This window comes from Protopterus annectens, chromosome 9.part0 (assembly GCF_019279795.1).
Source record: "Protopterus annectens isolate FY-2018-M chromosome 9.part0, PAN1.0, whole genome shotgun sequence".
NCBI lineage: Eukaryota > Metazoa > Chordata > Ceratodontiformes > Protopteridae > Protopterus > Protopterus annectens.
Window position 1 is genome coordinate 559,583,107 of NC_056743.1, and position 27,503 is coordinate 559,610,609.

At 40.8% G+C, this 27,503-nt stretch overlaps 1 protein-coding gene across 2 annotated transcripts in view; it reads right to left on the reverse strand.

Moving 5' to 3' along the window:
- Positions 1–27,503, reverse strand: part of ARHGAP25 (Rho GTPase activating protein 25) — a 913,359-nt gene that overhangs the window by 40,706 nt on the left and 845,150 nt on the right. For both annotated transcript variants that reach the window (XM_044083089.1, XM_044083090.1), the window contains exon 9: positions 13,747–13,913. In XM_044083089.1, coding sequence (XP_043939024.1) covers positions 13,747–13,913 — 167 coding nt within the window. The remainder of the gene's footprint in view (positions 1–13,746; positions 13,914–27,503) is intronic.

Genomic DNA, 27,503 nt, shown 5'->3' on the forward strand with positions numbered 1-27,503 from the left:
TGGTTTTGGCTCTGAAATTGTACCTTATTGGCCATTTTGGGCTGATTTCATCCCCTTTCAACTTTCTGAGTTACAAACCTGTGTTTGCACAGGTTTGCACTTGTTTTAGCTCAGCAGATGCTATTTGGGGATCCTGCAGACTACTGCAGCACCAGAAATGAGAAGGAAAGACTTTTTGCTAATCCTAAGTATTTTTTTGGCTTTTTCTTGACTGTTATTGCTTACCGCACTTTAAAGAGCCATTTTTAATGTGGTTCTATTATTATTTTTGCTGCATTTTACTGTTAAATTGTTTTACTGTGTGTGTGCACTTTGATTTCTGCTTAAAGTTAGTCATTTAAACTGCACGTACTGTTGCAGGCTTCACACTCAAGTGCAATAGCCTTTTCCGTGCATATTTACTGTTAAATTGCATTTTTCTGTTTAATTTCACAAAAAAAAATACTATCCGTTTTGTTCATTTCCCACCTTTTCCTATACTAAAATAGTCCGGAGTCCAGATTTGCCAGTTTCAGTACTTTATTTTGTGTTTCTCAGTTGTCCAGACCTTGTTATGGAAGAGGGAAGTATTTTTGCTTCTCAGTGAGAGTGGTAAGCATTGAACAGCCTATCTGTCGCAGGATGAGTGGTTTCCAGCTCTGAAATTGTACCTTATTGGCCGTTTTGGGCTGATTTCTATCCCTTTCAACATTCTGAGTTAAAAACCTGTGTTTGCCTGGGTTTGCACTTCTTTTTGCTCAGTGGATCATGTTTAGGTGTCTTGCAGACTACTACACAGAAATGAGAAAGGGATACTTGTTTGCTGATCACAAGTATCTTTTTGTCTTTTTCTTGACTGTTTTTGCTTACCGTACTTTAAAACATGTTTTTACTGTGGTTCTATTATTATTTCTGCTGCATTTTACCATTAAATCATTTTACTGTGTGTTCACTTTGATTTCTGCTTAACGTTAATCATTTAAACTGCATTTAGTGTTGTGGGCTTCACACTCAAATGTGATAGCCTTTTCTGTGCATATTTATTGTTAAATTGCATTTTTCTGTTTAATTTCACATTGCCCTACTTTTCCTATACTAGAATAGTCCGGATCCCATATTTGCTGGTTGCAGGACTTTATTTTGTGTTTCTGAGTTGTCCTGAGCTTGTTGTGGTAGAGGGAACTCTTTCTGCTTATCAGTGAGAGTGGTAAGCATTGAACAGCCTGTCTGTTGCAAGAGGAGTGGTTTCCAGCTCTGAAAGTGTACCTTATTGGCTGTTTTGGGCTGATTTCTATCCCTTTCAACTTTCTGAGTTAAAAACATGTGTTTGCACGGGATTGTGTGAGTTTGCGCATCACACAGCACTGCTTAGCTAAGGTTAAACTATTCCTGGCACCATAAAGTCTGATCTTCTATTTTTCCCTTAGAACTATCCTGTTTCTTAGTTTTAGCACTTGAATCTGCTTCTTTGAGCTCAGCGCTTGTTCAGAACTAGTTGTAAGCACTAAAAAATGCTACAAATTAATACAGCACTCAATCTTACTCTTTTGCCTAGAGGAAACAGTTTTTGTACTTACTTTCCTCATTTGCCTATAGGAAAACAGTTTTTGTACTTACTTTCCTCACTTGTCTAGAGGAATATAGTTTTTTAGTACCTATTCAGGCATGTCCAAGGGTCAGCTCCCGGTGTATTTTCCTTTCTACCTGATGAATCTGGGCATATTGAAGCAATGCAGCAATTGCCTCATGTACAAAGACAATGCTCTCCTCCTACCACCCAACACTACAACCGGTGAGAGATGCACATATCTAGCCAAACTGGAGGCAAAGCTCTCTGCAACCAAGACTGGACCTGACAGTCAAGAGGAGAAGCTAAACACTTGCACCACACCATACTCATCACATAGTCCCACTAAACCTACACCACCAAAACCCACACATAGAAAGACAAAAACATTCACGGAGGCTCTCAATAATAATCTGCCCAAGCAACAGAGGCCTCCGAAGCAGAAATGCAAGCAACCTCCATCCCGCCAACACAACCCAAATGACACATACCCCACAGTCCATAAGGCAAAACAACATACCCAACACACTAGTCATAGGTGACTCTATAGTCAGGCACACTGACGTCCCACTCATCAGGCTAAACAAGTAGAAGGTTACTGTCAGCTGCCTGTCAGGTTCCAGGATTTGACACATAACCCACGCACTCAGGTCACTCCACAACAAGTGCAAATATGACTCTATCATTGTTCATGTTGGTATGAACGACCTGAGACATACCTCCCTGGACTACATGGAAAGAGACATGGAAGAGCTCTCCGATCTTGTAGCCCAGGCAGGTATGACTCTAGCTCAGAGTAGCATCCTGCATTGCCCAGAATGATACCATAGTACAAGGACAAAATGATTGACTTCGACAACTGGCTAAGCTTCTGGTGTCATTCTAAGGGGATCCAGTATCTGTCTGCCTGGGATGACATGGCTGACAGTCCCCGATGCTTTGCAAGAGATGACCTGCATCTGTCGCCCCTAGGATTCTGGTTACTGGCTACGGCTCTTGCCACCCCTATAGTGCCTTTTTTAGGCAAGGTTCAAATGACAAATTCATCACCGTAACAGGTACAGGCAAGCAAAAACTGAGGGTAATGTTACTCAGTGCTAGAAGTCTAAACCTCAAAATGCACTAACTCAAGGTGCTCCTTAAAATGGAGAACATCGATATCTGTGCAGTGACTGAGACCTGGTGCAAGGCTCCAGAGAGCACCCCTGCATTACCAGGCTATAATTCATACCACACCTTTCAGCCATAAAACCTGGACCAGAACACTAAAGGCTGAGGTGTGTCCATATTCATTAAGGATATCCACACCTCCAGGCTAGTTGCTCAGCATAATGCATCCCAGATTATTCAAATGCAACTAACTGGGCAAAACTGCAATCCAAATTGTAGCTTGTTACAGGTCCCCCGCCATGCCCCAGGATTCCCACTCCTCTTTTCTTGATATACTGGAAAATATTAGGGTTCAACCAAACACCCTAATAATGGGCAATTTCAACTACCCCACCATTAACTGGGAAAACTACTGATGTACCAACTCCGTGCAATGCTTTCTGGAATTCATAAATTCCAGTGCCTTGGATCAACTTATCCACACCTCCACCAAGGGCAACAATATCCTAGACTTAGTCATTACCAACAAGAGCGACTGGTGTTCCACACCTGAGGTCATCTCCTCATTGGTCAGATCTGACCAAAAGCTAATCACCCTAGATATCCACATCCTGCCCCCACCCCCCATTAAGGAAACAACAGTAAAAAACTTCTCCAAAGCCAACTTCATGCTTCTTAAGACAGAAGTGACGAACTTCATGACACCCATGCAGATGGACAATACTGTTACAACTGCTGAATTCTACACAAATGCACTCGATAATCACTTACATGAGTGCATGGATTGTGCCATCCCTAACAGAACAAAGACACTATCTAACAAAAAAGGAAGCCAATCTGGTGGTCCCCTGCCATAAACAAACTCTACAACAGAATGAAGAAACTGTTGCAGAAGAGAATAAAATCACTAGTGGAGGAGCTCCTTGGTCAGCCTCAATAAGAAGCTGAGATCCCTCATAAAATCCTCCAAAGCTAGTTACGAAAAAAAAAATCACCAATGATTCTAAGTACAACCACAAAGCATTCTATAGCTATGTCAAGAATCTCAATGACAACACCTAGATCTGCTCTGAGGTACAGCACAATGGCATGAAAATTACAGAACCAACTGATATTGCCAACATCCTGGCAGATAGTTTCAGTGCTAACTTTAACCCCCTCTCACCCCTAAAGGCCCTATATCTATACCAGAAGAATGCAGAGTTCCTGTAATCACAACTATGCAGGTAAAAACTGCAATCTCTAAAGCCAAGAACACAGCATCCATGAGACCAGACAACATCCCAGGCTGCATTGTACACAAACTTCAGAATGAACTGGCTCCCCACCTACGTACCATGTTCAATCATAGCCTCATTTCAGGTTTTGTGCCCACTAAATGGTGCACAGCAACAGTTATCCCACTCCACAAAGGGGGAGCAACCACAGACCCCGGAAATGATCACCCTATTAGCCTAATGAGACTGGTCTGCAAAGCCATGAAACGTATCATCTTGGAACTTATAAACAAAGACATTGGTAACCTCCAAACTCTGAACCCCACCCAGTTTGGGTTTGTGAAAGGCAGACCATGTCTCCTGAACCTGATCTTTGAAACACTCACTAAAGCTGTAGATGAGGGTAAGGTGGTTCACACAGCCTAACTTGACCTTGTCAAGGCTTTCAACACCATCCCCCATTCTGGAATTATAGATAAACTCACTAAATTAGGTATAAATCCCTACATCACAAGATGGGTTGCCAACTGGCTCACTGACAGATCTGGCACTGTAAAAGTTGCAGACTCCACATCCAACTTCAAACCAGTGACAAGTGGAGTACCACAGGGTTCAGTCCTGGGTCCTCTCCTGTTTGGTATCTACTTCTCTGAAGTACAGGCTAGCACAGAAGGTCTCTGGCTAACAAAGTTCACAAATGACTGCAATTTAGGATCCATAATCGAGTTCCCAAACAATGTGGACATCCTACAGAAGGGCCTCACCAAGATAGACACCTGGTGTCAGAGCCATGGCCTCAAGTTCAATGCCAAGAAGTGCACTGTCATCCCCTTTGGTAAAAACTCTGCACCCATGAACTACCACATAGGCGGCAGTCTACTTAACACCTAAAGTGTGATAAGAGACCTTGGGACCCAGGTGGACAGTAGTCTCTCCTTTGATAATCACATCACCACAGTGGTCAGGAAGTCCTTTTATGTACCACACCTCATCACAAAAGGGTTCTCATCCAGGAAAAAAGAGGTCATTGTTCCCCTCTAGTCATCACTCATTAGACCCATTATAGAGTACAATGCCCCTTTTGGAATGTACCTCACAAGACATCTGCAACTGCTGGAAAGGCTGCAGAAGTACCTCACAAAGAGGATTACTGGCCTCAAACAGATGCCCTATGCTGACCGTCTCAAAACCTCCAGCTTTACTCCATAGCATATTGCCTACTCCGAGGTGATCTCTGCCTAACATACAAAGCTATGTCAAACCCAGAGCTGTTAGACATGCTCCACCTAAAGAAATCCCAAGCCCTCAGAGCTATGTGCTTTAGGGACCTAAACCTTGTCACCACAATAAACAGAACATGCTAGAGGGATAGATTCCTGTTCCAGAAACTTCCCATGCTCTGGAACAAGGTGCCAATCTATGTCAAACAGAGCTCCTCATTAGCACTCTTCAAGAAAAATCTTGATGAGTAGATGGGAAATAGGAAATTCACCCCAGGGATCACTTCTGTGGCTCTGCTCGACAGGGCCACAGGAAAATAATTTGCTTGGGTGGCGAAAGTCAGGGAACCTTGTTGGCTAGGCTTACTTAGGCCCTTGGGCTGATAGCCTAGTACCTAGCTATGAACCTATGAACCTATAATGTTACTTAGGTTATATTATATATAGCATTATATGTGAAGTATAATGTTTGTAAACTTAAACTTATTAATACAGTTTAATTGCTTTTATATAAATGTAATTTTACCTGTGTCACAAGTGATAATTTAATAAAGGTGTTTAAAAAACACATAAACACAGAGAACTGCTTTTATGCAATTGCAGGCACCAAAATCGGGATTTTTTTTTTTTGCAAGAGCAAGTCCCCTGTATGATGCCCATGTGACCCCCCCGTTACTTTTATATTCTCACTACAAGATCACTGGAGCTCAGAGAGACAGTGATTTTTAGAATACAAAAAATGTATACTCTTTCTTGTAGACTTTATAATCTTTTTTTTGTCCCTTTTTCCATACTGCTGATAGACAGCAGCTACTACCAGCTCATGGCCTCATTCATCTGGTCTGCCAAACCTGCCTCATGCTCCCCATGCTGAACCTGAACCACATTCTGGGCTGGTGAGAAGAGTAAGGATGCTAGTGCAGCATTAGACTGTTGCAGAGACGTATGCCTTAACCTCCTTCCACTGCACAGCACCTTTGAGAGCTCTGCAATTGCTGCCTCTGATAGGTGCATGCACACTTCCTTGCATGGGCAACCTCCTGACCAAGCACTATACAGCTTACAGTGTGGAGCTCTCCAAGACTCTTAATACTGCTGTTGCAGAGAACATAGGTAGCTCCCCCCCCCCATGATGGGAAAACTGATATTAGCCACTGTAATAAGAATCTTTGTGTTCAACATCTTTGTACCCCCCCCCCCCATGATGGGAAAACTGATATTAGCCACTGTAATAAGAATCTTTGTGTTCAACATCTTTGTATCATGTATAGTAAGGGTTAAAATGTGAAACTGCATTGTGTGCAAAGAAATAAGCTAAAATAAGTTGTTTTTCTTGTAAAGAATTTGCTGACCAAAGAGGAATGCACAGATGATACCTTAATCCAGGCACAAGCTTATCTTGTGCCTGACCTCTGACCATCTAAGGCTCCAGGATGTGAATTTATAGCTTTGAGTGAAATTCCTTGTCTAGTAACCAGTCACTGTGTACGTGCAGGAGAGGGTATAAAAACCCATGTGAAATGTACAGAATTTAGACTGCTGACATACCATGTACTTTGTAGCATGTCTCCATGCATGTAAAATAAACCTTTTTGCTTACTTTTATCTGCGTGATTCTTCCAGTATATGTTAAGAGTATTAAAATCTTTTGACATTTCTGGCACCCAAGACCATGGGGCCACCTCTTCACGATGCAATCGCATAAGAGGGACTGAAAAACCTGTACAGGAAAGGGAGAACGAATCTCGGGCTCCCTTGAACGGAAAGACCTCCGACGAAGAAGTCGTAAGTAGAGGCCAGTCACTCTTAGATTCGATCCGTGGACGGTGACGAACGGCGAAAGAACCTTGAAAGGTAAGCGTAACATTTTTTTTCTTTCTTTTTGTATTGTTCTCTTTTTAAAAAGAACAAAGGGACTAGTCATAAAGGAATTTCTTTTGTTTAAATTTTACAAAAGACCGGTAGAGATCTCAGGAAAAGGAAACAGTTTTTCTTTTAAATAAGAAAAATGGGAAACAGTTTTTCTTTTAAATAAGAAAAATGGGAATAGGAAGCAGTTGTTGTGCTAGTAAGGGCTGCTTAAATAAAAGGACTGAAAATGAGGAATATATGTTTAAATTACATCCAAAAAAAAAAAAAACCTTAAAATACATAAAAAATGAAAGACAAATTATGGGTTTAGTGGTAACTTAAATAGATCAGAATGTCAAAATTTGGTGAGAGATCTGCGTAGGGACGCAGGAGGCAAAGTTAAAAATCCAGTAAAGGTGGGATTCCCTCAAACACAGAAATGGTTAAAAGAAGCTAATAAGAGGCATAGGGAACAATTTTCGAATAAGGAAAGTGGTGGCTCGAGTGCAAAAAGGTGCATTTTTTGTCCATAAAGAAGATGACGTACCAACTGCATCAGGAATCTTGGCTAAGCGTATGAAAATCCAGGATGAAATGTTGCAGGGAGGGCAAGGGGATTTACATTACTGGTATAGTAATGATCTTATTAAAACAGGACCACAAAGCGTGGCCAATGAGTTAACTAACCTAGCTTTGAGCAAATATAGTACGGCTATTCAGTTACCAGAGGCTGCCAAACAACTACACTGTACAATGTATTACAGGAAAAATGTGGGACCTGATCCCAAGTATGAGGAACAATTTTTTAAACACAAGGTGACCAGGATCCTATTACAAAATCTTTATTGGGACAGGGCAGGGAACTCCGCAATTACTTGTAGTCTCACAAGAGACATGCAACAGCTTTTTCAAAATGCCTCAATCCCACATGTATCTGTGACTAGGGAAAAACAGATGGCATGGTATATAGTTGGGAAAAAGGTTACCGATTGGTCAAAAATGACACCAGAACAGCTGGCAGGTAAGGGGGTTCAGGTACAGAAGTTAAATTGGGTAGCCCAGGTCAGGCCAACGGTACATCTTCGAGAAGATTGGTTAACACCAACAGGAGGCATGCCATCCTGACTATGCTTTCTGACCCCACAAAAAGAATTAAAACTACAGTCAGTACCAAAATCCTTATGGTCCCTAGGACAGCACGACATTGGGCTAATGAAAACAGCAGGACAGGTTAAAATAACTCCAAAATCCGATTTTAGACCTCATAAGCGTCAGTATCCATTAAGTAAAAAGGCATAAAAAGGCATTCTACCAGTGATCACGGCTCTACTGCGAGCTGGGGTTTTAATTCCATGTACACATTCACCGTGTAACACACCCTTGTTCCCAGTAAGGAAACTGGACGGGACATGGAGAATGGTACAGGATCTGCAGGCTGTAAATGCTGCTGTACTGCCAAGGGCTCCTATGGTCCCAGATCCATCTGTTTTGTTAAATGATATCCTTCCCACGGATAAGTATTTTTCTGTTATTGACATTAGTAACGCATTCTTTTCTATTCCCCTACAGGAAGATAGTAGGTTTTGGTTCGCTTTTATGTTTATGAGCAAGTGGTACACATACACACGACTACCGCAGGGATATTGTGAAAGCCCTACAATCTTTTCGCAAGAAATGTCGACAAACCTGGCACAGTTTCAACCAGAGCATGGCTGTCATCTACTATTGTACGTGGACGACATCTTACTGGCTGCACCCACAGAGGCTGTCTGTGAGTCTGAAACTATTCGGTTATTGCATTTTTTGGCGAAAGAGGGACATAAGGTAAATAAATCTAAATTACAATTTTGTAAAACTGAAGTACGGTATCTAGGCTATACCATTTCAATTGCTGGTAGACAATTAGATAACTGTAGAAAAGAAGCTATTTTACAGGCACCAATGCCCAGCACAAAAAAAAGAAATGATGTCATTTTTAGGAATAACAAATTTTTGTCGTAGTTGGATTCCCAACTATGCAGAGGAAGTAAGTCCACTTTCGGAACTTATTTTTGCACTTCCCATGGCAGCATATGACGCGCTGCAATGGACGGATAAGGCAATACAGGCATTTACTAGGGTAAAACAATTGATAGCAGGATCTGCAACACTTAGCTTCCCTGACTATACAAAACCCTTTGTTCAGACAGTAGATTGTAAGCAGGGCTTTATGACATCGGTTCTGTTGCAAACTTATGGGGATAAGTTGAGACCATTAGCTTTTTATTCCAGTAAACTGGACACAATGGCACGATCTTTGCCACACTGCGTACAAGCAGTAGTCGCAGCCGCACTGGCTGTGCAAGCGTCTGCAACCCTAGTTTTGTTTCATGACCTTACCTTACGAGTACCGCACTCTGTCGCGGTTATACTACTACAGGATAAAGTTACCTTTCTCTCTCCTAGCAGACACTTATCCTGCATGACAACGCTACTATCACAACCACACATGACCATTGAGTGATGCACCACTCTTAATCCAGCCACGCTGTTACCTACAGCTGACGATGGTGCCCCTCACGTGTGTTTAGATTTAATACACTGTAATGTCTTACCAAGAACAGACCTTAAGGACCAACCTTTGGCAAATTCAGATTGGACCCTGTTTGTAGATGGGTCAGCATGTAAAAATGAGGCAGGCATTACACAACTGGGTTATGCAGTCACAACTGAGACTACGGTACTAGAGGCAAGACCCCTCCCCAGGAACCTGTCCGCACAAGCGGCCAAATTGATTGCTTTGTCCAGAGCATGCACCATTTCCAAGGATAAGGCAGTTACTATCTACACAGATAGTCAGTATGCTTTTTCCATGGTCCATGTCTTTGCACAGCAATGGAAAAATAGGGGAATGGTTACGGCCTCAGGAAAGGAAATAACCCACAAGGATTTAATCCTTAGCCTCTTACAAGCTGTCCAACTGCCACAGGGACTGGCCATCTGTAAGTGCGCAGCGCACACGAATGCCAAGGATCCGGTATCACTTGGAAATGCATTGGCTGACAAAATTGCAAAAAGTGTAGCCTTAACCTCTACCTTTGCACTCGAGACCACACAGAAGGAACTTTACCCTACAGATAAATTTGATCTACAAACTTTACAGGTAATGCAGGAACTTAGTACAGTTCGGGAAAAACAGCGATTGGTTAAATATGGGGCTATTCAAAAGCAGGGAGTTTTTGTAGGTCCAAATGATAAGTATGTCTTGCCAACAAACCTTTTTAGGTATGCCTCATTAGTGACGCATGGCCCATCTCATCTGGGCCCTGCTGCTATGGTTCAAATAATCCAGCAAATTTTCTGAACCAAGGGCTTTATAGCATACGCTAAACGATTTTGTTTATCGTGCCTGCTTTGTGCACAATACCATGGTGGTGGGGTGCGGATCACCCCAGCAGCTTTTCCGTTGCCTCCGTATCCATTTCACACAATCTGCATGAATTTTATTGAACTAACTCCTGTTCAACAGAAGCGATTTGTGTTAGTCATTATTAACGCTTTTACGAAATGGGTTGAAGCTTTTCCGGTAGCACACCCAGATGCACTGTCGGTAGCCAAGGCCCTTACGAATAACATTATCCCTCATTTTGGATTACCTACACGCATCTATTCTGATAATGGCACACATTTCGTAAACCAAGTTATTCAAAAGCTGGCCGCCGTTTTTCAGGTCGAGTTAAAACATCACTGTGCCTTCCACCCACAGTCAGCAGGGTTGGTTGAACGCCATAATGGCATTCTCAAAGGCAAGTTATGTAAACTCATGGCTGAGACACATCAGTCTTGGATAAACTGCTTACCTCTGGCACTCTTGTCCATGCATACCACTCCCACCTCAAAAGTGGTCACACCATTTGAACTATTATACGGGAGACCTTATTACGTCCCACAGTGGCAAAATCTTTTGCCTGCGGAACGTGAGGGGGGTGAAGAGATAGCAGACTACATGAGGAAATTGCTGACCAAAACTAACACTTCTTTAATGAATAATTGCTTTTCAGATCAGAATAACAACAGGATCCTGGAACCGGGAGGGAGCAGCCCTTCCCACAAAAGCATTCCAAAATAATTTTGTTGTTAATAAGTGTGATTGTTACTTTTCTGTTTTGGCCGTTTTTATTTTCAAACAAGACTAGCCAAGTAAAGAGAGATGAGAATACGGCCTGGCATCCGCCTTTTAATACATACCAAGCTATTAAGTATGCATATGCTCTATCTTTTAATGTTTCAAATTGTTGGATATGCACGGCTATCCCTACTGTACATGGTGGTCTAATGTTAGGTACAGTCCCTTTGGGGGCAAATGATACATGGACTAATTTATTATTTGAAACTTCAAATGTAGCCTTAAAGGACAAAATAGCATTACCCCTCATGGGTCGCCAGAATGGAACTGTAAGGTTGGATGGAGTCAGTGTAATGTAACAATAATTCATAACTGTACAATAGATGGGCACTGTGCAACGAGTTTCAAGCCTATAAGATTGCTTGTTAATAGTACAGGGCTTGTTAATGACACAAGTTTCTTTGAAAAAATGTTATCTGTGTATGATCTTTTATTTAAAGGGCTGCAAGATAAAGGAAATCACTCTGTCCCAGTCAATATTACACTTAAAGTAAATGATTGTTATTTTATCTGTGGTAGAAAAGCATACAAATGGTTACCAAGGAATTGGTCAGGCAGTAGCTTTTTGGGTTATTTAGCACCAGCTATAAGACATACATTTTCTCTTCCCCAAGGTAAAATACGAAATGTACGTGCTGTTAATAAACCTGTTAATCCCGTAGGTAACGTTGATGCATCCTGGATCTATCACCACGATTTGGCCCATAGTAGCAGCAAGGGGCTATCACACATGGACTTGGGCGATGATGTTATTTCCTGGGCTGGTATTCTTCCAGCGTATGGGACAGTAAAATCCATTTGGGAGCTCAGAAAACTGTCAAAACTGTTAGAAACTCTGAGCAATGCAACTTTTTCTGCGCTAGATTGGTGATGTTTGAGTTAACTGCAATGAGGACTGTAGTGTTGCAGAATCGTATGGCGCTCGATTTCACCCTAGCGGCGAAAGGAGGTACTTGTGAGTGTTGTCCGTTTATTACAGACAACGAATATGACATTAACAGCCATCTGGAGATCCTACAACAAGTTTCTAAACTTACAAAACCAGGACAAAATCCATTAACTGACTTTTTCCAAAATTGGTTTGGAAATTGGGGAACAGTACTTATGAATGTCTTAATTGCTATATGTGTTGGTGCCATTATATTCCTACTGTTGGGTTGTTGCTGCATTCCTTGCATCCGAATGATAATATCAAATGTATTGTCTGCCAATGCAACTAAAGCTTATTATTCTGAATATACAGAACGAGTCATGCGAAAAACTGTATGAATAAAATGTATTACTGATGATACAAAGTGTTGTTAGGGGGGAAATGTAGCAAGAATCTTTGTGTTCAACATCCTTGTATCATGTATAGTAAGGGTTAAAATGTGAAACTGCATTGCGTGCAAAGAAATAAGCTAAAATAAGTTGTTTTTCTTGTAAAGAATTTGCTGACCAAAGAGGAATGCACAGATGATACCTTAATCCAGGCACAAGCTTATCTTGTGCCTGACCTCTGACCATCTAAGGCTCCAGGATGTGAATTTATAGCTTTGAGTGAAATTCCTTGTCTAGTAACCAGTCACTGTGTACGTGCAGGAGAGGGTATAAAAACCCATGTGAAATGTACAGAATTTAGACTGCTGACATACCATGTACTTTGTAGCATGTCTCCATGCATGTAAAATAAACCTTTTTGCTTACTTTTATCTGCGTGATTCTTCCAGTATATGTTAAGAGTATTAAAATCTTTTGACAGCCACTCCCTCCTATCCTCCCCATCTGGTCCCTGTAGTGCACATGTCATAGTCAGACACAGGTCATCTGAGGCACAGTAAGGACTTTATCCTTCATCACCATGAGGCCAGATGAGACTTTCCGATCTTGGAGTCTATCCCAAAGGCATTTCTCCTGCAAAGTTTACTAAAGTAGGCATACTTATTCACAGACTTGAGCAGCAAAGCTCATACAGTTGAGAAATGAGAAAAAGTATATCAATCACTTGAAGAAAATCCAAGGGAAAGTTTGGAATGATGGAGAGGTAGAAAGTTAAATGTCTGTAAAGGGCAAATTGCATATATTTACCATCTCTCCTACTGACAGGCTAATGTAATGCAGTGTAGTGTAGAGTAAAGGGTCATTTCACATCACCTGCTGTACTGCATGAGTCCTGAGCTCTATGACCTAGTCCTCACGTGCCTGCTTCCATGTTGAAGCACCAGAATGGCATTTAGGTCTCCCATTGCTGACCAAGGATAATCCCTGAAAACTGTGAAAGCCATCTCGCTGAGTCTAGAAGGCTATAACCAATCAAAAAGAATCTAGATGCGCTAAATGTTTTGAGCATTTTTTGTTTGGTATGTATTTGAATATTACTACCACAACACTTAGCTAATATGGAAATTTCATATGCAGATTGGGAAACACCTAGATCAGAGCATAACAATAGACCAAATTATAGAACTTAAAACTTACAGAGAGGAACATCTATTGCAGAAAACACAACAATCAAAATGCATTTAAAGCTGTAACAGATCCCACAGTTTAATACAAAAAATACAGCAAGACTCGATACAAGCCCATCTAAATGTTTTTATCTTATCGTATGAAAATGCTATAATAGAAGTCTTTATATAATGTTTCAATATACCTTACCGGAACATCTTCTGCAGTGTCCCAGCCAACTGAGCTGCGTGGTATTGGTGCTTTTTTATTGTCTCCTGATTGTGTGGGTAGGGATGCGGGCTCATCCTTAGATTTTGGAAACAGAATACTATGGTTGCTGATCATTATTGTCATTAGTTTCTGGATCTGTGGTGTACCTATGAGAAAGAAATAATGACAATTTAGGGTGTTGCAAATGAAAAATGACTTGTATTTTAAGCTGAAAATATCCACTTTCAGTTACTCATCTGTAGCATCTTTTACATATGAAGTATACTGAATAGCTGAGTACAATAAAATGAATATATATGTTTTCAGTACAATGACTGGTGGTTAATACAGAAGATCAAGAGTTTTGAGTTTGGTTCCATATACCAAAACTGCAGTTTGGGGAGCTGAACGGGGAAAGCCATCTTGCATGCAAGGACTTGGGAGGAGTAGTCAGTGGTAGAGCAATACCAAATGCTGACAGCCTGACTAAAGCACTTGCTTCAGTGTCTCATTTATGTGTTAGAACTTGTAGCAAGCTTCTTACCTGAATGAAGTGCTTGCTTTAGGACTTCGTGTGTGTGTGTGTGTGTGTGTGTGTGTGTGTGTGTGTGTGTGTGTGTGTGTGTGTGTGTGTGTGTGTGTGTGTGTGTGTGTGTGAGAGAACTCATGTTAGAGCTTGTAGTCAGTGGTAGTGCAATACCAAATGCTAACAGCCTAAATGAAGAGCTTGCTTCAGTGCTTCATGTGTATCTTAAAGCCTGACTGAGGCACTTGCTTCAGTGCTTCATGTGTGTGCGAGTTAGAACTTATAGGAAGCTGCTAGCCCAATTGAAGTGTTTGCTTCATGTGTTAGAACTGAAGAAAACTGCTTGCCTGACTGAGGTGTTTGCTTTATAGGTTCATAGGTTCATAGGTGTGTACTAGGCTAGTGGCCCTGGAGCCTTTACAAGCCTAGTCCATAGAAGTGCCCTGGAATCATGCCGCCTGATGTTAGCTCCCTGTGCCTCTATCAAGTAGAGCCAATGAAGTGATCCCAGGGGTGAACTTTCTATTACTGATCCACCCAACAAGATTTCTCTTGAAAAGGGACAGCGAGCTGCTCTGCTTTACATGTATGAGAAGTCTATTTCAGAGCATGGGCAGTTTCTGGGTGAGGAACTTGTCCTTCCAGCATGTTCTGTTGATCGTGGTGACGAGGTTGAGGTCTCTGGAGAATGAGGTGCAGAAAGATTGGGATTTCTTTAGATGTAGCACTTCTAACAGAGCTGGGTCAGACATGGTTTTGTAAGTCAAGCATAGATCACCTCTAACAGGCGATATGAGACAGAATATAGGTGAAGTATTTTGAGTCTGTCCATGTAGGGCGTGTTTAATGCCTAGAATCCTCTTCATGCAGTACTTCTGTGGCCTCTCCAGCTGTTGCAGGTGTCTAGTAAGGTACATGCCAAATGGGACATTATACTCAATGTCTGGTCTAATAAGGGAAGAGTAGAGAGAGATAATGACTTCTTTCTTCCTGGATGCAAAACCCTTGGTAATGAAATATCTCACATATAAGGCCTTTCTGACTACAGTGGCAATGTGGTGGTCAAAGGAGAGGTTGCTGTCAACCTGCATCCCAGATCTCTTATAATGCCTTCAGTGTTCAGTGGGCTCCCATTGATGTAGTAATTAGTGGGAACTGAGTTTTTACCAAAGGGGATGACGACGCATTTTTGGCGTAAAGCTAAATGCCATGGTTTCGACACCAGTCATTGGTCTCAGTGAGGCCTTTCTGTAGGATGTCTGCATCACTTGGAGAGTTAATAATGGCTCCCAGCTTGCAGTCATCTATGAACTTGGTCAGCCAGAGTGTCTTTGTGTTGGCATGGACATCTGAGAAGTAGATGCCAAACAGGAAAGGACCCAGGACTGATCCCTGTGGGTCTCCACTCGTGAGTGGTCAGCAGTCTAACTTGGGGTCTGCTACTTTCACACTGTGTGTTCTATCTGTGAGCCAATTATATAGGGGTTGATGCCTGGTTTAATGAGTTTATCAATAATTCCCAAGTGAGGAATTGTATCAAAGGCCTTGGTCAGATCAAGGTAGGCTGTATGCACTGCCTTACCTTCATCCACAGCCCTGGTGAATGACTCAAAGAAGTCAACCAGGTTGAGCAGGCATGATCTCCCTTTCACAAAGCCAAATTGCATGGGGTCTAGAGTTTGGAGATTTCCTATATCTTTATTAATCAGGTCCATGATGATGAGCTCCTTAGCTTTACATATCAGACTTGTCAGGCTAATGGGGTGATAATTCCCAGGGTCTGTAGTCACTTCCCCTTTATGGAGAGGGACGACTGTAGCAGTGTGCCATTTGGTAGGGAGAAAGTCTGAAGTGAGGCTGTGACTGAACAGGGCACACAGATGTGGTGCCAGTTCACTTTGTAGTTCATGTAGAACACAGCCAGGGATATTATTGGTTCCCATGGAAGCTGTATTCTTGGCCTTGGACAATGCAGCTTTATCCTGTGCTGCAGTAATGCTGGGTGCCTGGCATTCTTCTGGTATTGTGATTGGTCCTTTGAGGGGGGGAGAAGGGTAAAGTTGGCACTGAATCTGTCGGCCAGTATGTTGGCAATATATGTTGGCTCAGTATAGGAAACACCATTGTGCAGTAACTCAGAGCAAATCTGGGTATTGCTGTGGAGGTTCTTGATATAACTATAGAAGGCTTTGTGATTGTTTTTAGTGTCTACTGCAATTCTGCCTTCATAGCTGGCTTTGGAGGATTTGATGAGGGATCTCAACTTTCTGTTGAGGCTAATAAGGGAGTTTTTCCCGTCTTGGGACTTCACCATTTTCTGCAACAGTTTCTTCCTTCTGTTGTAGAGTTTATTAATGGCAGGGGACCACCAGATTGGCTTCCTTTTTTTGTCGGAGGGTGTCTTGGTTTTGTTGGGTATGGCTAGTTCCATGCATTTATGTACATGTTCGTACAGTGCACTGGTGTATGATTCAGCAGTCAAACAGCTATCTTCCATTGGCATGGGTGCCATGAAGTTAGCCACCTCTGTTTTTAGGAGCCCAAAGTCAGCTTTGGAGAAGTTTTTCAAGGTGGTTACCTTTGCGGGGGTGTGGGTGAGATGTGGATTTCCATGGCAATTAGTTTATGGTCAGATCTGACCAGGGAGGGATTGACTTGTCTGGTGTAGAGCAATGGTTGCCCATGTTAGTAATATCCACATCAAGGATGTTGCTTCCTCTAGTGGGGGTTAGAATGAGCTGGTCCAGGTCATTGGAATTGATAAATTCTAGGACGTTGGGCCAGTGTACTGGTGCTTGAGTAGTTTTCCGAGTTGATGGAGGGGTTGTTGAAGTGACCTAGTATGAGAGTGTTGGATTAGACCTTGTTAGATTCCAGGGTGCTCAGGAATGTGAAGTGAGAGTCTAGGGACATGGTTGGGGACCTATAGCAGGCTATGACCTGGATTGCCGTCTTACCCAATGTTAGTTGTACCTGAAGTACCTCAGATGCGTTATGCTAGGCTACTAGTCTGGAGGTGTGCATATCCTTTATGAATATGGAGACACCACCGCCTTTGGAGCTTCGGTCCATGTTTCTGAGCTGAAAGGTGTGGAATGAATTATAGCCTGGTAGCACAGGGGTGCTTTCTGCCACATTAAACCAGGTCTCCGTTACAACACAAATGTCGATGTTCTCCATTTTGAAGAGCACTTCACGTCAGTGCATCTTGAGATTTAGACTTCTAGTGCTGAGCAGCATGACCCTCAGATTGCATTTATTTATAGCTGTTACGGTGGTAATTTGGTCTTTGTAATACCACCTAAAAAAGGCCAGTATAGGGGTGCAAGAGCCTTAGCCAGTACCCAGAAGCCCAGGGGTGACAAGGTGCAGGCCATCTCTGGCAAAGCATCGAGGTCTGTCAATCATGTCATCCCAAGCAGACAGATAGTGGATCCCCTTAGAATGACACCAGAAACTTAGCCAGTTGTTGAAGTCAGTAATCTTTTATTTGTACTGTGGTATCATTCTGGGTGATGGTAGGATACTGCTCAGGGGTAGGGTCATACCTGCCTGGACCACATAATCCAAGAGCTCCACCATGTTTCTTTTCATGTAGTCCAGGGAGGTGCATCTCAGGTCATTCACACTCACATGGACAATGACAGAGTCATACTTGTACTTTTTGTGGAGTGACCTGAGTGTGTGTGTTATGTGTCAGATTCTGGCACCTGATAGACAGTTGACTGTTACCTTCTCCTTATTCAATCTAGTGAGTGGGACATCTGTGTGCCTCACTATTGAGTCACCTATAATTAGTGTATTGGGCAAAGTGTTTAGCCTTAGGGGCTTAGGTTGAGGGGCACACTGTGGAAGTGAGCTATGTGTCCTGTGGTTTGTGCTGTGTTGTGGTGGTCGAGTGCATTTCTGTCTTGGAGGTCTCTGCTGTTTGGATATATTTCTATTGAGAGCCTCCACAAAGGTGGGTGTGTGGTTTGTGCTTTTATGTGAGAGCTGTGATGGTGGGTGTTCTGGAGGGCTGTGTTCAATGTGGTGTGGTGCAGGTGCTGACCTTCTTCTCTTGACCAGCTAGTCCTGTCTTGGCTGGAGAGTGCATAGCTTCTAATTTGGTGATATAAGTGCATCTCTCACAAGTCGGACTGTTGGGAGGTAAGAGGACAGGGTTGTCTGTGTACATGAGGCAATTGCTACACTGCCTCAAAATACCCTAGTGCACCAGGTTAATAGGAGAAAGAACAGAGAACTGCCCTTTAATCATGCCAGGAGGGGTGGTCGTAACTACTAAGTACTGGAGCTATTTCTATGAAAAATGATTAGTGCTGATGGCACTTAGGTGTCCTACAATAATTGCTACAAAAACCTGCTGAAGTGCAAAGTGATTAAGCTATTTGAAGTGCAAGACAGAGAAAAAGCACTAGCAAAATCTAAGGGAAAAACTGAAAAGCAAACTTTCTGGCACCAGTAATAGTTTACCTCAGCTCGGCACCGCTGCGTGGAGTTTAAACAAGCACAAACCTGTACAAATGGGCAAACATTAGTGCTTTGTGTGTATCTAAGAGCTTGTAGGAAGCTGCTTGCCTGACTGAGGCACTTGCTTTAGTGCTCCATGTGTGTGTTAGAACTAACAGGAAGCTGCTTGCCCGATGAAGAGCTTGCTTCAGTGCAACGTGTGTGTGTGTGTGTGTGTGTGTGTGTGTGTGTGTGTGTGTGTGTGTGTGTGTGTGTGTGTGTGTGTGTGTGTGTGTGTGTGTGTGTGTTTGTGTGTGTGTTTGTTAGAACCTGTAGGAAGCTACTTGTTGGCGAGACAGTGAGCACACAATGATCCGGCTAAAGATAAGCCTTCTACTTCTGATTTGTCTTCTTTGTGATGCTCAGCAACTCACTTAATGGGACAGTGTTTCTGGGTCAATTTAAAAAGGAATCCAAATGAACTGCATATTGCACGTACGGCTGCTGCACGGCTCCAAAAGTCCCCAAATGCAATAAAAAACAAAATGAGCCAGCAGAAAATGTGGAATTCCCTTTTAATAAAATAAAATATTGGAATGAAATAAATACATCATAACATAGGTAGAGGGAGACAAAAGCCCTACTACCTGCCCCAAACCAGTTTCACATGTAATAGCCTTCTTCATTGAGAAAAACATAGTCATAGATGCATACATACATTTATAAATACCATACAAAAGCTGTTCATTGGTCCATCATAAATGATCATTGAGTCCAGGTGGAAACAATGCTCCTAATTTAATAATCCATTTACGTTCCTTAAAATTAAGATACTATCTGTGACATGGGTGGCATAAAAGTTGATCTTGGAAATTTGAACTCATGAACTTCCTGAGTAGATTCATTATCAAAAAACAATTTAAGATTCAACAGACGACAAAAAGCAACTACATACTATGCTAAAGTGTATTCTGGAACAAAAAAGCCGGGGACAAAATTAAGACCTTTGTTCAGAACTTTAATTTCCAAATCAGAGAGGTGTACAGATGAAATATTGTCAACATTCATAAACTCAACTAATTTTCAATCATTAGTTTCAACAGTATAGCTATATGACTCAGAATTCATTTTTAAAATAGATTTAGACCTAAATCTATTTTAAAAAGGAATTTTGAGTCATATAGCTATACTTCAGGAGATGAAACATCTTTGAACACAGAAGGGGAGGGAACCACACAGATGTCTCACCAGATCACAAAAGACACAGTCTGGCACACCCTTTAGGGTCAGGTCCAGGCAAGGGGGGAGGAAGCACAAAAAGATCTGTGGACAGTTTGGAGGGTCTGTTGAAACTATCTATATTTAAGCAAATGTTCTCAAAGATTTATATTGTAACCTTCGTAGAGTAAAATTGGCTAGACTGGAAAAGAAGTGATAGCCTTGATAACTTGTGTTGCGTCCAGGTCTAAACAACCTTGGGAAGATATGCAACTTGGAGGGTGGAACTCAAACTGACCAATCAGGAAAAACTTTCATTAATCTGGTTCTATAATGGGATCAAAAAAAGCACAGGATGAAATCACTCATATAACAACATTAATTCACCCACTTACAATAAACACACACACACACACACACACAATGGGATACATTTAGAATGTCAAAGGATGAAAACACTATTCACCAAAAGATCAACCACAGAAGGTCAAAACACAAAATGCCGAATGCATTTACTACTGGCATTTTAGATGTACCAAAAGCTGGTAGCATCATTGTACAAGATCACAGTAGACTGTGGTGCAATCTTGAAGTTGGTATATACAAGAAGCAAGGGAAGTGGAGGTGCAGGGGGACATGGCCCCCTGCATAATACTTGTTTTTTGGTCATTCAGGATTTTGTGTTTCAACCTTATGTAGACTATGTTTAGATTGTCTTTGTTTTTGTCCTTCAGACTTATGAACGTACTATATATAAATATATTAATATTCTGGGTCCATGCCAGTGCCTTGAACACCACTGAGAAGTCTTTAACTGGCTATGCAAGGACTGAGGCTAATCACTCAATGCTGTTTCAGTTATATGTCTATAGAGGGTCTGCAGCTGTAGTTATTTGCTGCTGCACCATTTCACCAGACATCCTCTGTTGTACATCTTACTTTGTAATCAGTCATGACATGAACAGTGCTCATTATGAGGCCATACTTTGCACTCCTACACTTCACAAACTACCCAGGTGCACCTGATAATTGTCATAAAAATGTATTTACCTGTTCATGCACAGTTGGCCATAAGTTGGTCACAGATGCTAATATAAGACCCCCAATAAAAAAAAAATATCAAAACTAAATAATATGCTGATAGACATTCACCCAACAAGAGAAAACTGTGATAATAAATGCATGACAAGAGAAGGAGTGCATGCCAGAAGTAATTAAAATTGAAAAGGAAGGTGAAAGAGCTCAAGGAAAAGGGATTTGCTACGATGCTGTACATATGTAAAAATGAGTGCTATAAAGGCTGACAGACGTTAAACAGCTTTAAAGATATTTGGTTATGTATGCAACCAAATTAATCAAACCCACCAAATATTACAAATAAGAGAATAACAACACAGGAGTGGAATGTACTGAAAAGAAAGCAGTTCAGACATTCAGAAGGAAAGCACATTGAAAATGAGATGATAAACCAACTAAAAGGCAATTACCACCCAGCCTGATAAAATATTTAAATGCTCAGCAAGGAACAGGATATTTGTACTAAAGATACTTCATATCACAACATTTCCGCATCTTCATCAACAGAGTCATTTAGCTACCCATTTATGGTTATTAAAAGGAAAAAAGAGTGGTAAATACAGATCATAGAAGAAACTCAGCCATGAAGAGAATAATCTAAGCACAGAGTTGATGGATCTAATAGAAACTGATATATTTACTAAGATAAATTACAAAGGGAGACAATGGAAAGTGCATAAACAAAGGATGCTACAGAATAAACAGAACAGCAAATATAGTAATTAGCAGTGTTACTGGTGTAAGAGGTAGCACCATCCACCTTTGGTGGAGAAGGCTATAGGTTCTATTCCCACATCAGGTAGATCAGCTGCTGATACTTCAATGCATAACTATGGGGGAGCTACTTTCCGCAATGTGCCATCCTTCAGATGACATGTTAAACCAAGGCCCCGTCTGCTTGAGTTGGCAGAAGCTCAGGTGGATGTAAAAGATCCCACAGCATTTACAGAAAAAAGTACAGGAAGTTCCTCAGGGCCATGGCCAAATTTCCCCTAGTAATATAAATACCACCTCAGGTTACCCTAAAAAGATGCTACTAGTTTTGTGAGACTAAGCCAGTCAACAAAGGATAAATAAAATAAGTAGAACCATTAATAGAGATCATCATCCCATAATGCTAATACAATATTAAGTATTAACAGGAAAAACAGACCAATAAAGAAAAATAAATGATTAAGTAGAATTTTTACCCTAGAAGTGCTAATTACAGACAAATATAAAGCAATTAAAAAGTAAGTATTATTAATAGAGGACTACAGACAAAAGGACAAAGATCAGTGAACACTCTTAGAAAATTATGTGCTAAAATAAAAAAAGTGTAGTATTAAAACAGAAGAAAATCTGTGTTAAAACTATTCGTGCCTTTCTCCTAGCAGGCTGAAAAACTCTGAAAATATATAGATAACACCAAAGGAAAGATGCAAAACAAAGAATTAAAGAAAGACCTAAAGAAAATAGAAACTGTGTAGAAAGAAAACTGTGTGAGAGAAAACAGTACCAATAGTAATACCACAAAAAAAAAAAAAAAAAAAAACAGACCATTCGACTTGAACTAGGTTTGCTTCCCTACTTTCATTAGAGGATTTATACTTTGGAAAGTTTTTAAAGAAATAATTTCTACCACATATTAGGGGGGATTTTTACAGTATGGTTTCTATTAGGTGCCTGAACTCTAGGGAATCTTAGGTCTTCCATACAGAGAAGTTTCCTCATTATTTGTTTTTGGACCCAGTATATTGAAGTATTGGGTTTGTGAGACTTTGGGGGACACCCCAGAGACTGTTTGTTTCAGAAGAAATTAATAAATTCTGGAAAAACATTTGTGAATATATAAATGAAATAATAATACTGAATGGATAAAAAGTAGAAGGAAAAATAATAAATTATACTATAGATGATATGGGACAGAACAAAACATCTGTCATTAAGAAGACGGAGACAGAGTTAAGAAATGCTCTCATTTGGAAAATCCCTGCTCCAGATGTTGCATGCAAATTCTGTATAAAAGTAATAACATCTTTGCAACATGACTTCACTGTGAGAGTAAAAATGTGTGTTGTTGGGGGATGATATAATGGATAAGGTGTTTACCTCACAGACACAATGTACATGATTTTATTCTTACCATTGAAAGGGAAACTGTCTAGGCTAGCTAGCCTCGTACTTACCTAAGAGCCTGTGTATTTATTACCTAACCTGACACCAACATGGTTAACATTGGAGGAATGATGTTATATTCCTACTTAAAAGTGACCATGTAAGCCACCCTAAGAACTATTGGCCAATAAATTGCCTTTCAAAGATATTTAAGTTGTGTACAGTGGTTAATGCAGACTGAGTCTACAATTAATTGAGTAAAACAATTCAATCATACCTATAGAGCAAAAAGAAAACATAAGAAAATCATGCAAGAAAATATTATGGTATTGAATAATCTCTTGCAGAAGAAAGCCATATCATAGATACATTACAAAAACGCATTTGATGCTATCCACATTGCTGCATTACGAAATGCTTACAGATGCAGGAAATAAATCACCCACTAAATAATGGTGATGGAGTCACATTAGTTTAAAATTGTGCAATGGAAAAGCATATACTACTTCAGCAGACATGCATATTCAGTGAACGATAGTCCAAGGTGATCTTTTTATCAGCACTGTTGTTTTGTATGCAGCCTGAATCTGAATCCAAGAAAACAAAGCTGTTAAATGACATCTCACCCCGTTTTTGTGGATAACTTATGTCCATCTAGTTCATCTGACCAGTTTTAAAACTTTTTTCAGATGACATAAGAATGACACTTTGGGCATGTTAAATGTGAAAGAGAAGAATTTATAGAAGGCAAAAAAAAAATCTAGGAAAAGAATGACATATAAATAAATGGGACTAATGGAACACAAGGAAATATCATAAACACCTGCGACTAGAAGAAGGATCATCAATACAACATCAGTAAATGAAAATAAAGATTAGTACAAAATATTTCAGAAGACTGACAGTTGTTGCAGAGCCCTAAGCTACTTCCTGTAGTACAGGGTTTCAGTCTCTCAACCTTTGTTTGCTCATTATGTCACCTTAAACATGTCACAGTGCTTTGGGGTGACTGGAAGTTTGGGACACACTCATTAATGGTATCTGGACCAGCATTCCTAGTAAATACCTAAGAACTGCAACTAATGTTTTTGCAACTGCTTTGACATATAGGCAGAGCCAGATCTAGTACTAGGTGACCTAGGCAGCTGCCTAGGGCCTACTGGCTGTCCTCTTGCTGGGGATGGGCACTGGTCAGAGGATGGCACAACACTTTATTCTTAATTTAAAAAAAATAAATTTCTTCTTTCACATTCTGCATGTGTCATGACACAAACTTAACTTCCCCTTCCCCTTCCTTGAACTGTTTTTCACACAGAATTCAAATGTGGACAACAACTAACTCAAAGAGAGAGAGAGAGAGAGACAAGTGAGCACATACATTCCTTCATGAAGGAGAAAGGTGTGTGTGTGTGTGTGTGTGTGTGTGTGTGTGTGTGTGTGTGTGTGTGTGTGTGTGTGTGTGTGTGTGTGTGTGTGTGTGAAATGCCCTAGTTCGGCTGACAGGTTAGTGAATTAACTTGCTCAGACTCACACCCTATACCTTGGTTAAAGGGAATAAGTGCCTGAATCCTCTACACCATCTACCAAACTGATCACTTACTTATCATGGGTGCATATTCATGGAATTTACGTTTAATTGTGTTCTCAAGAAATTTGAGTTTCAGTGCATTTTCTTTAAGCTTCAGTGCATTTTCAAGTAGCGCAAAAAATATCTGCTTCCATCCAAAAGAATGGAGCCTCAATACCTTTTCCTTCTACAAAGCACTTCCTTGACTGTGCATTTAGGAGGCAATGGAGCACTAAGCAAAAAAGTAAGAGATTGCAATTTAAAGAGCAGCCAATGTTCTCAACTATTCTGTCCTTTTTCTTTTTCTAACAAAACATCTCTGATTTGAATTTCAGTGCATTTTCAAGGAATTGTGAGATTCAAGGGAAGAGATGTTTATTGTTGTTCATTCTAAGTCTATCTTCAATGTGCAACTGTTTCATCTAGAAAATGGCTGTCAGTGTTTGTGCTATAGGATTTGAACCAAGGGTAGTAGCACAACTGGAAGCATATGCCTTTGGTGCAGAACTGGCTGTGTGTTCTGCTCCCACGCCATGCAAATGGATTGCAGATACTGTGTTGTTCTTTAAGGGGAATGGTAGTGTTGTACTCCTGAGTTTGTCTTCCTTTGGATGAGATGTCATGTAGTGATAAAACTGTTGCTGGCTTTTCAGTCATTCACTACTTCAATATTAACAGCTTACCATTTTTTATGTAATATAGGCAATTTATTCTTCAAGTGCACTTGGTACTGAATTTGTACATGAAACACTGAAATGTAAAGTTGTTTGCCAGCAGAAACCTCTTCATTAGTTACATATCTCTTTAATGTGGAATTATTCAGATGACTTTTATTTCCGCAAAGATTGTGCATATTTACTGATATTGGTGGATCATAATGACAGAAGACTGGGTGGCCTTTTATGGTTAAAATATTCTGAAATGGGCAGTTTTTATTTCATTGCTTACTGGAAAAATGTTCAAAGCTACAAATTTAAAACACACTCTTAACAAGTGGTGCATTATACAAGCAATATAATTTAATTCAGTCAGGAAGGTTAATCAAAGAACAGATGCATGTATGCATGATCCGAAAAATGCATACAAGGGGCCTATGGTTTGAAAACAGCCCAAGGTAAACTTAACCTACCACTGGCCAGATGCATTTTCTTTGAATGTGGATTGAATGTGGGTTTCAATGCTGTTTCAACAAATGTAAGTTTCAAGGGCAGAGAAGTTTACTGTTCATGCTATGTTTGTTTTCGTTGTGAGACTGTATTGTTGTGCAAATGGCTATCAGTGTCTGTGCTATAAAACATGAAATAATGTTTTAAATTAAATTCAAATATCTGTAATCATTGTAGAAATAATGAAGAAAATAGTCTGCACACTGACAGTTTGAACAGTGTTTATGGTAAATGGGGAGAAATAACCAAGTAATGGGATGCTGGAATGGCGCTGGGTGGCTGCTGTGAGAAGGACCCCAATTAATTTCCCTGGCTAGGTCCCCAATTGACCATGATCCAGCTCTGCATAGAGAAATAAGGTTTAAGTAGTAAATTCTGTAAATGTAAGTCCTATGTGTTACATCATAAAGATGTTGAGTAATTTGCTTGACACAGGCTGTACATTTATTTATTTATTATTTATTTGTCCTTTTGTAACTTGGAAAGTCTGACTGAGCCAGTGGCCCATTTTCAGTGGAAGCCCAAGGAAGAATGCTCCAAAAGAGATTCAACAATATTTAAACGGTAGTTGATGACTAATTATATTCTGGGGAAAGGCCCTGCAACAGATTAAATCCTTTACAATGAGTTGGTGTTAAAGGCTCCACGAAACAAACATAAAACATTTTACAACAGCTTATAAGTAATTATCTACAAAAAGAGAAAATCTCCACAACAGATAAAACACTTTAAAATAGATTGGAGTTTACCTGGTATACAGGGGATTAGTGCCTCCACAACATATTAAAATATATTTACAGAATACTATCAAGATAAATTGTGAACAATAATGCAATATGTACTGCAAATAGGAAGACATTTTGCGGAAGTAGCCTATGTGATGTAAACTAATATATAGGATCATAGTATCATAGGAGGTTACTAGACTTTTGGCCCTGAGGCCCTTAAAAGCATAGCCAAGAGTTTAGCCCATGTTTAGACAAGTCAGCACCTGATGCCCCTGTCCAGCAGGAACATGGGTGGAATCCCAGGGGTGTATTTTTGTTTCCCATCCAGTTATCCGGGTTGTGCTCAAAAAGGGTTAATGAGGTACTCTGCCTGACATGGAGAGAGAGTCTATTCCACAGATGGGGGAGTCTCTGGGACACAAATCTATCCCGACAAGTCCTGTTGATGTTACAGACCAGGTTGAGGCCGCATGTGCAGGTTACTTGAGTGGAGCTTGACTTGAGGATATGCAGCGTCCCGTCAAGGCGGGGTCCGTGATTGCCTTGTATGCCAGACAGAGGTCACCTCTGAGGAGTCTGTATGAATCTGGTGAGGAACCTTTGTGGTCTCTCCAGCGGCTGCATGTGCTTTGCAAGGTACATGTCGAAAGGGGCATTGTACTCAGTAAGGGTCCCTATTATATTAGTGAATGCACTGAATTGCGAACGCTGTTTAGTTGAATGTCATTATGTGAAATGGCAAAATATCGAAAGCACGGAACAGAGATTTATTTCCTAGGAAAAAAACACTGGTCCATTTTCGGGACTTTGCCATTTCCTCCACTGTGGTGCAATCTCGGAGTTGGTATATTTAAGTAGGGGGGTGGGGGGCACAGACACCCACATCGGGGGGTATGGGGGCGAAGCCCCCAACTTTATTTTGTGTTTGG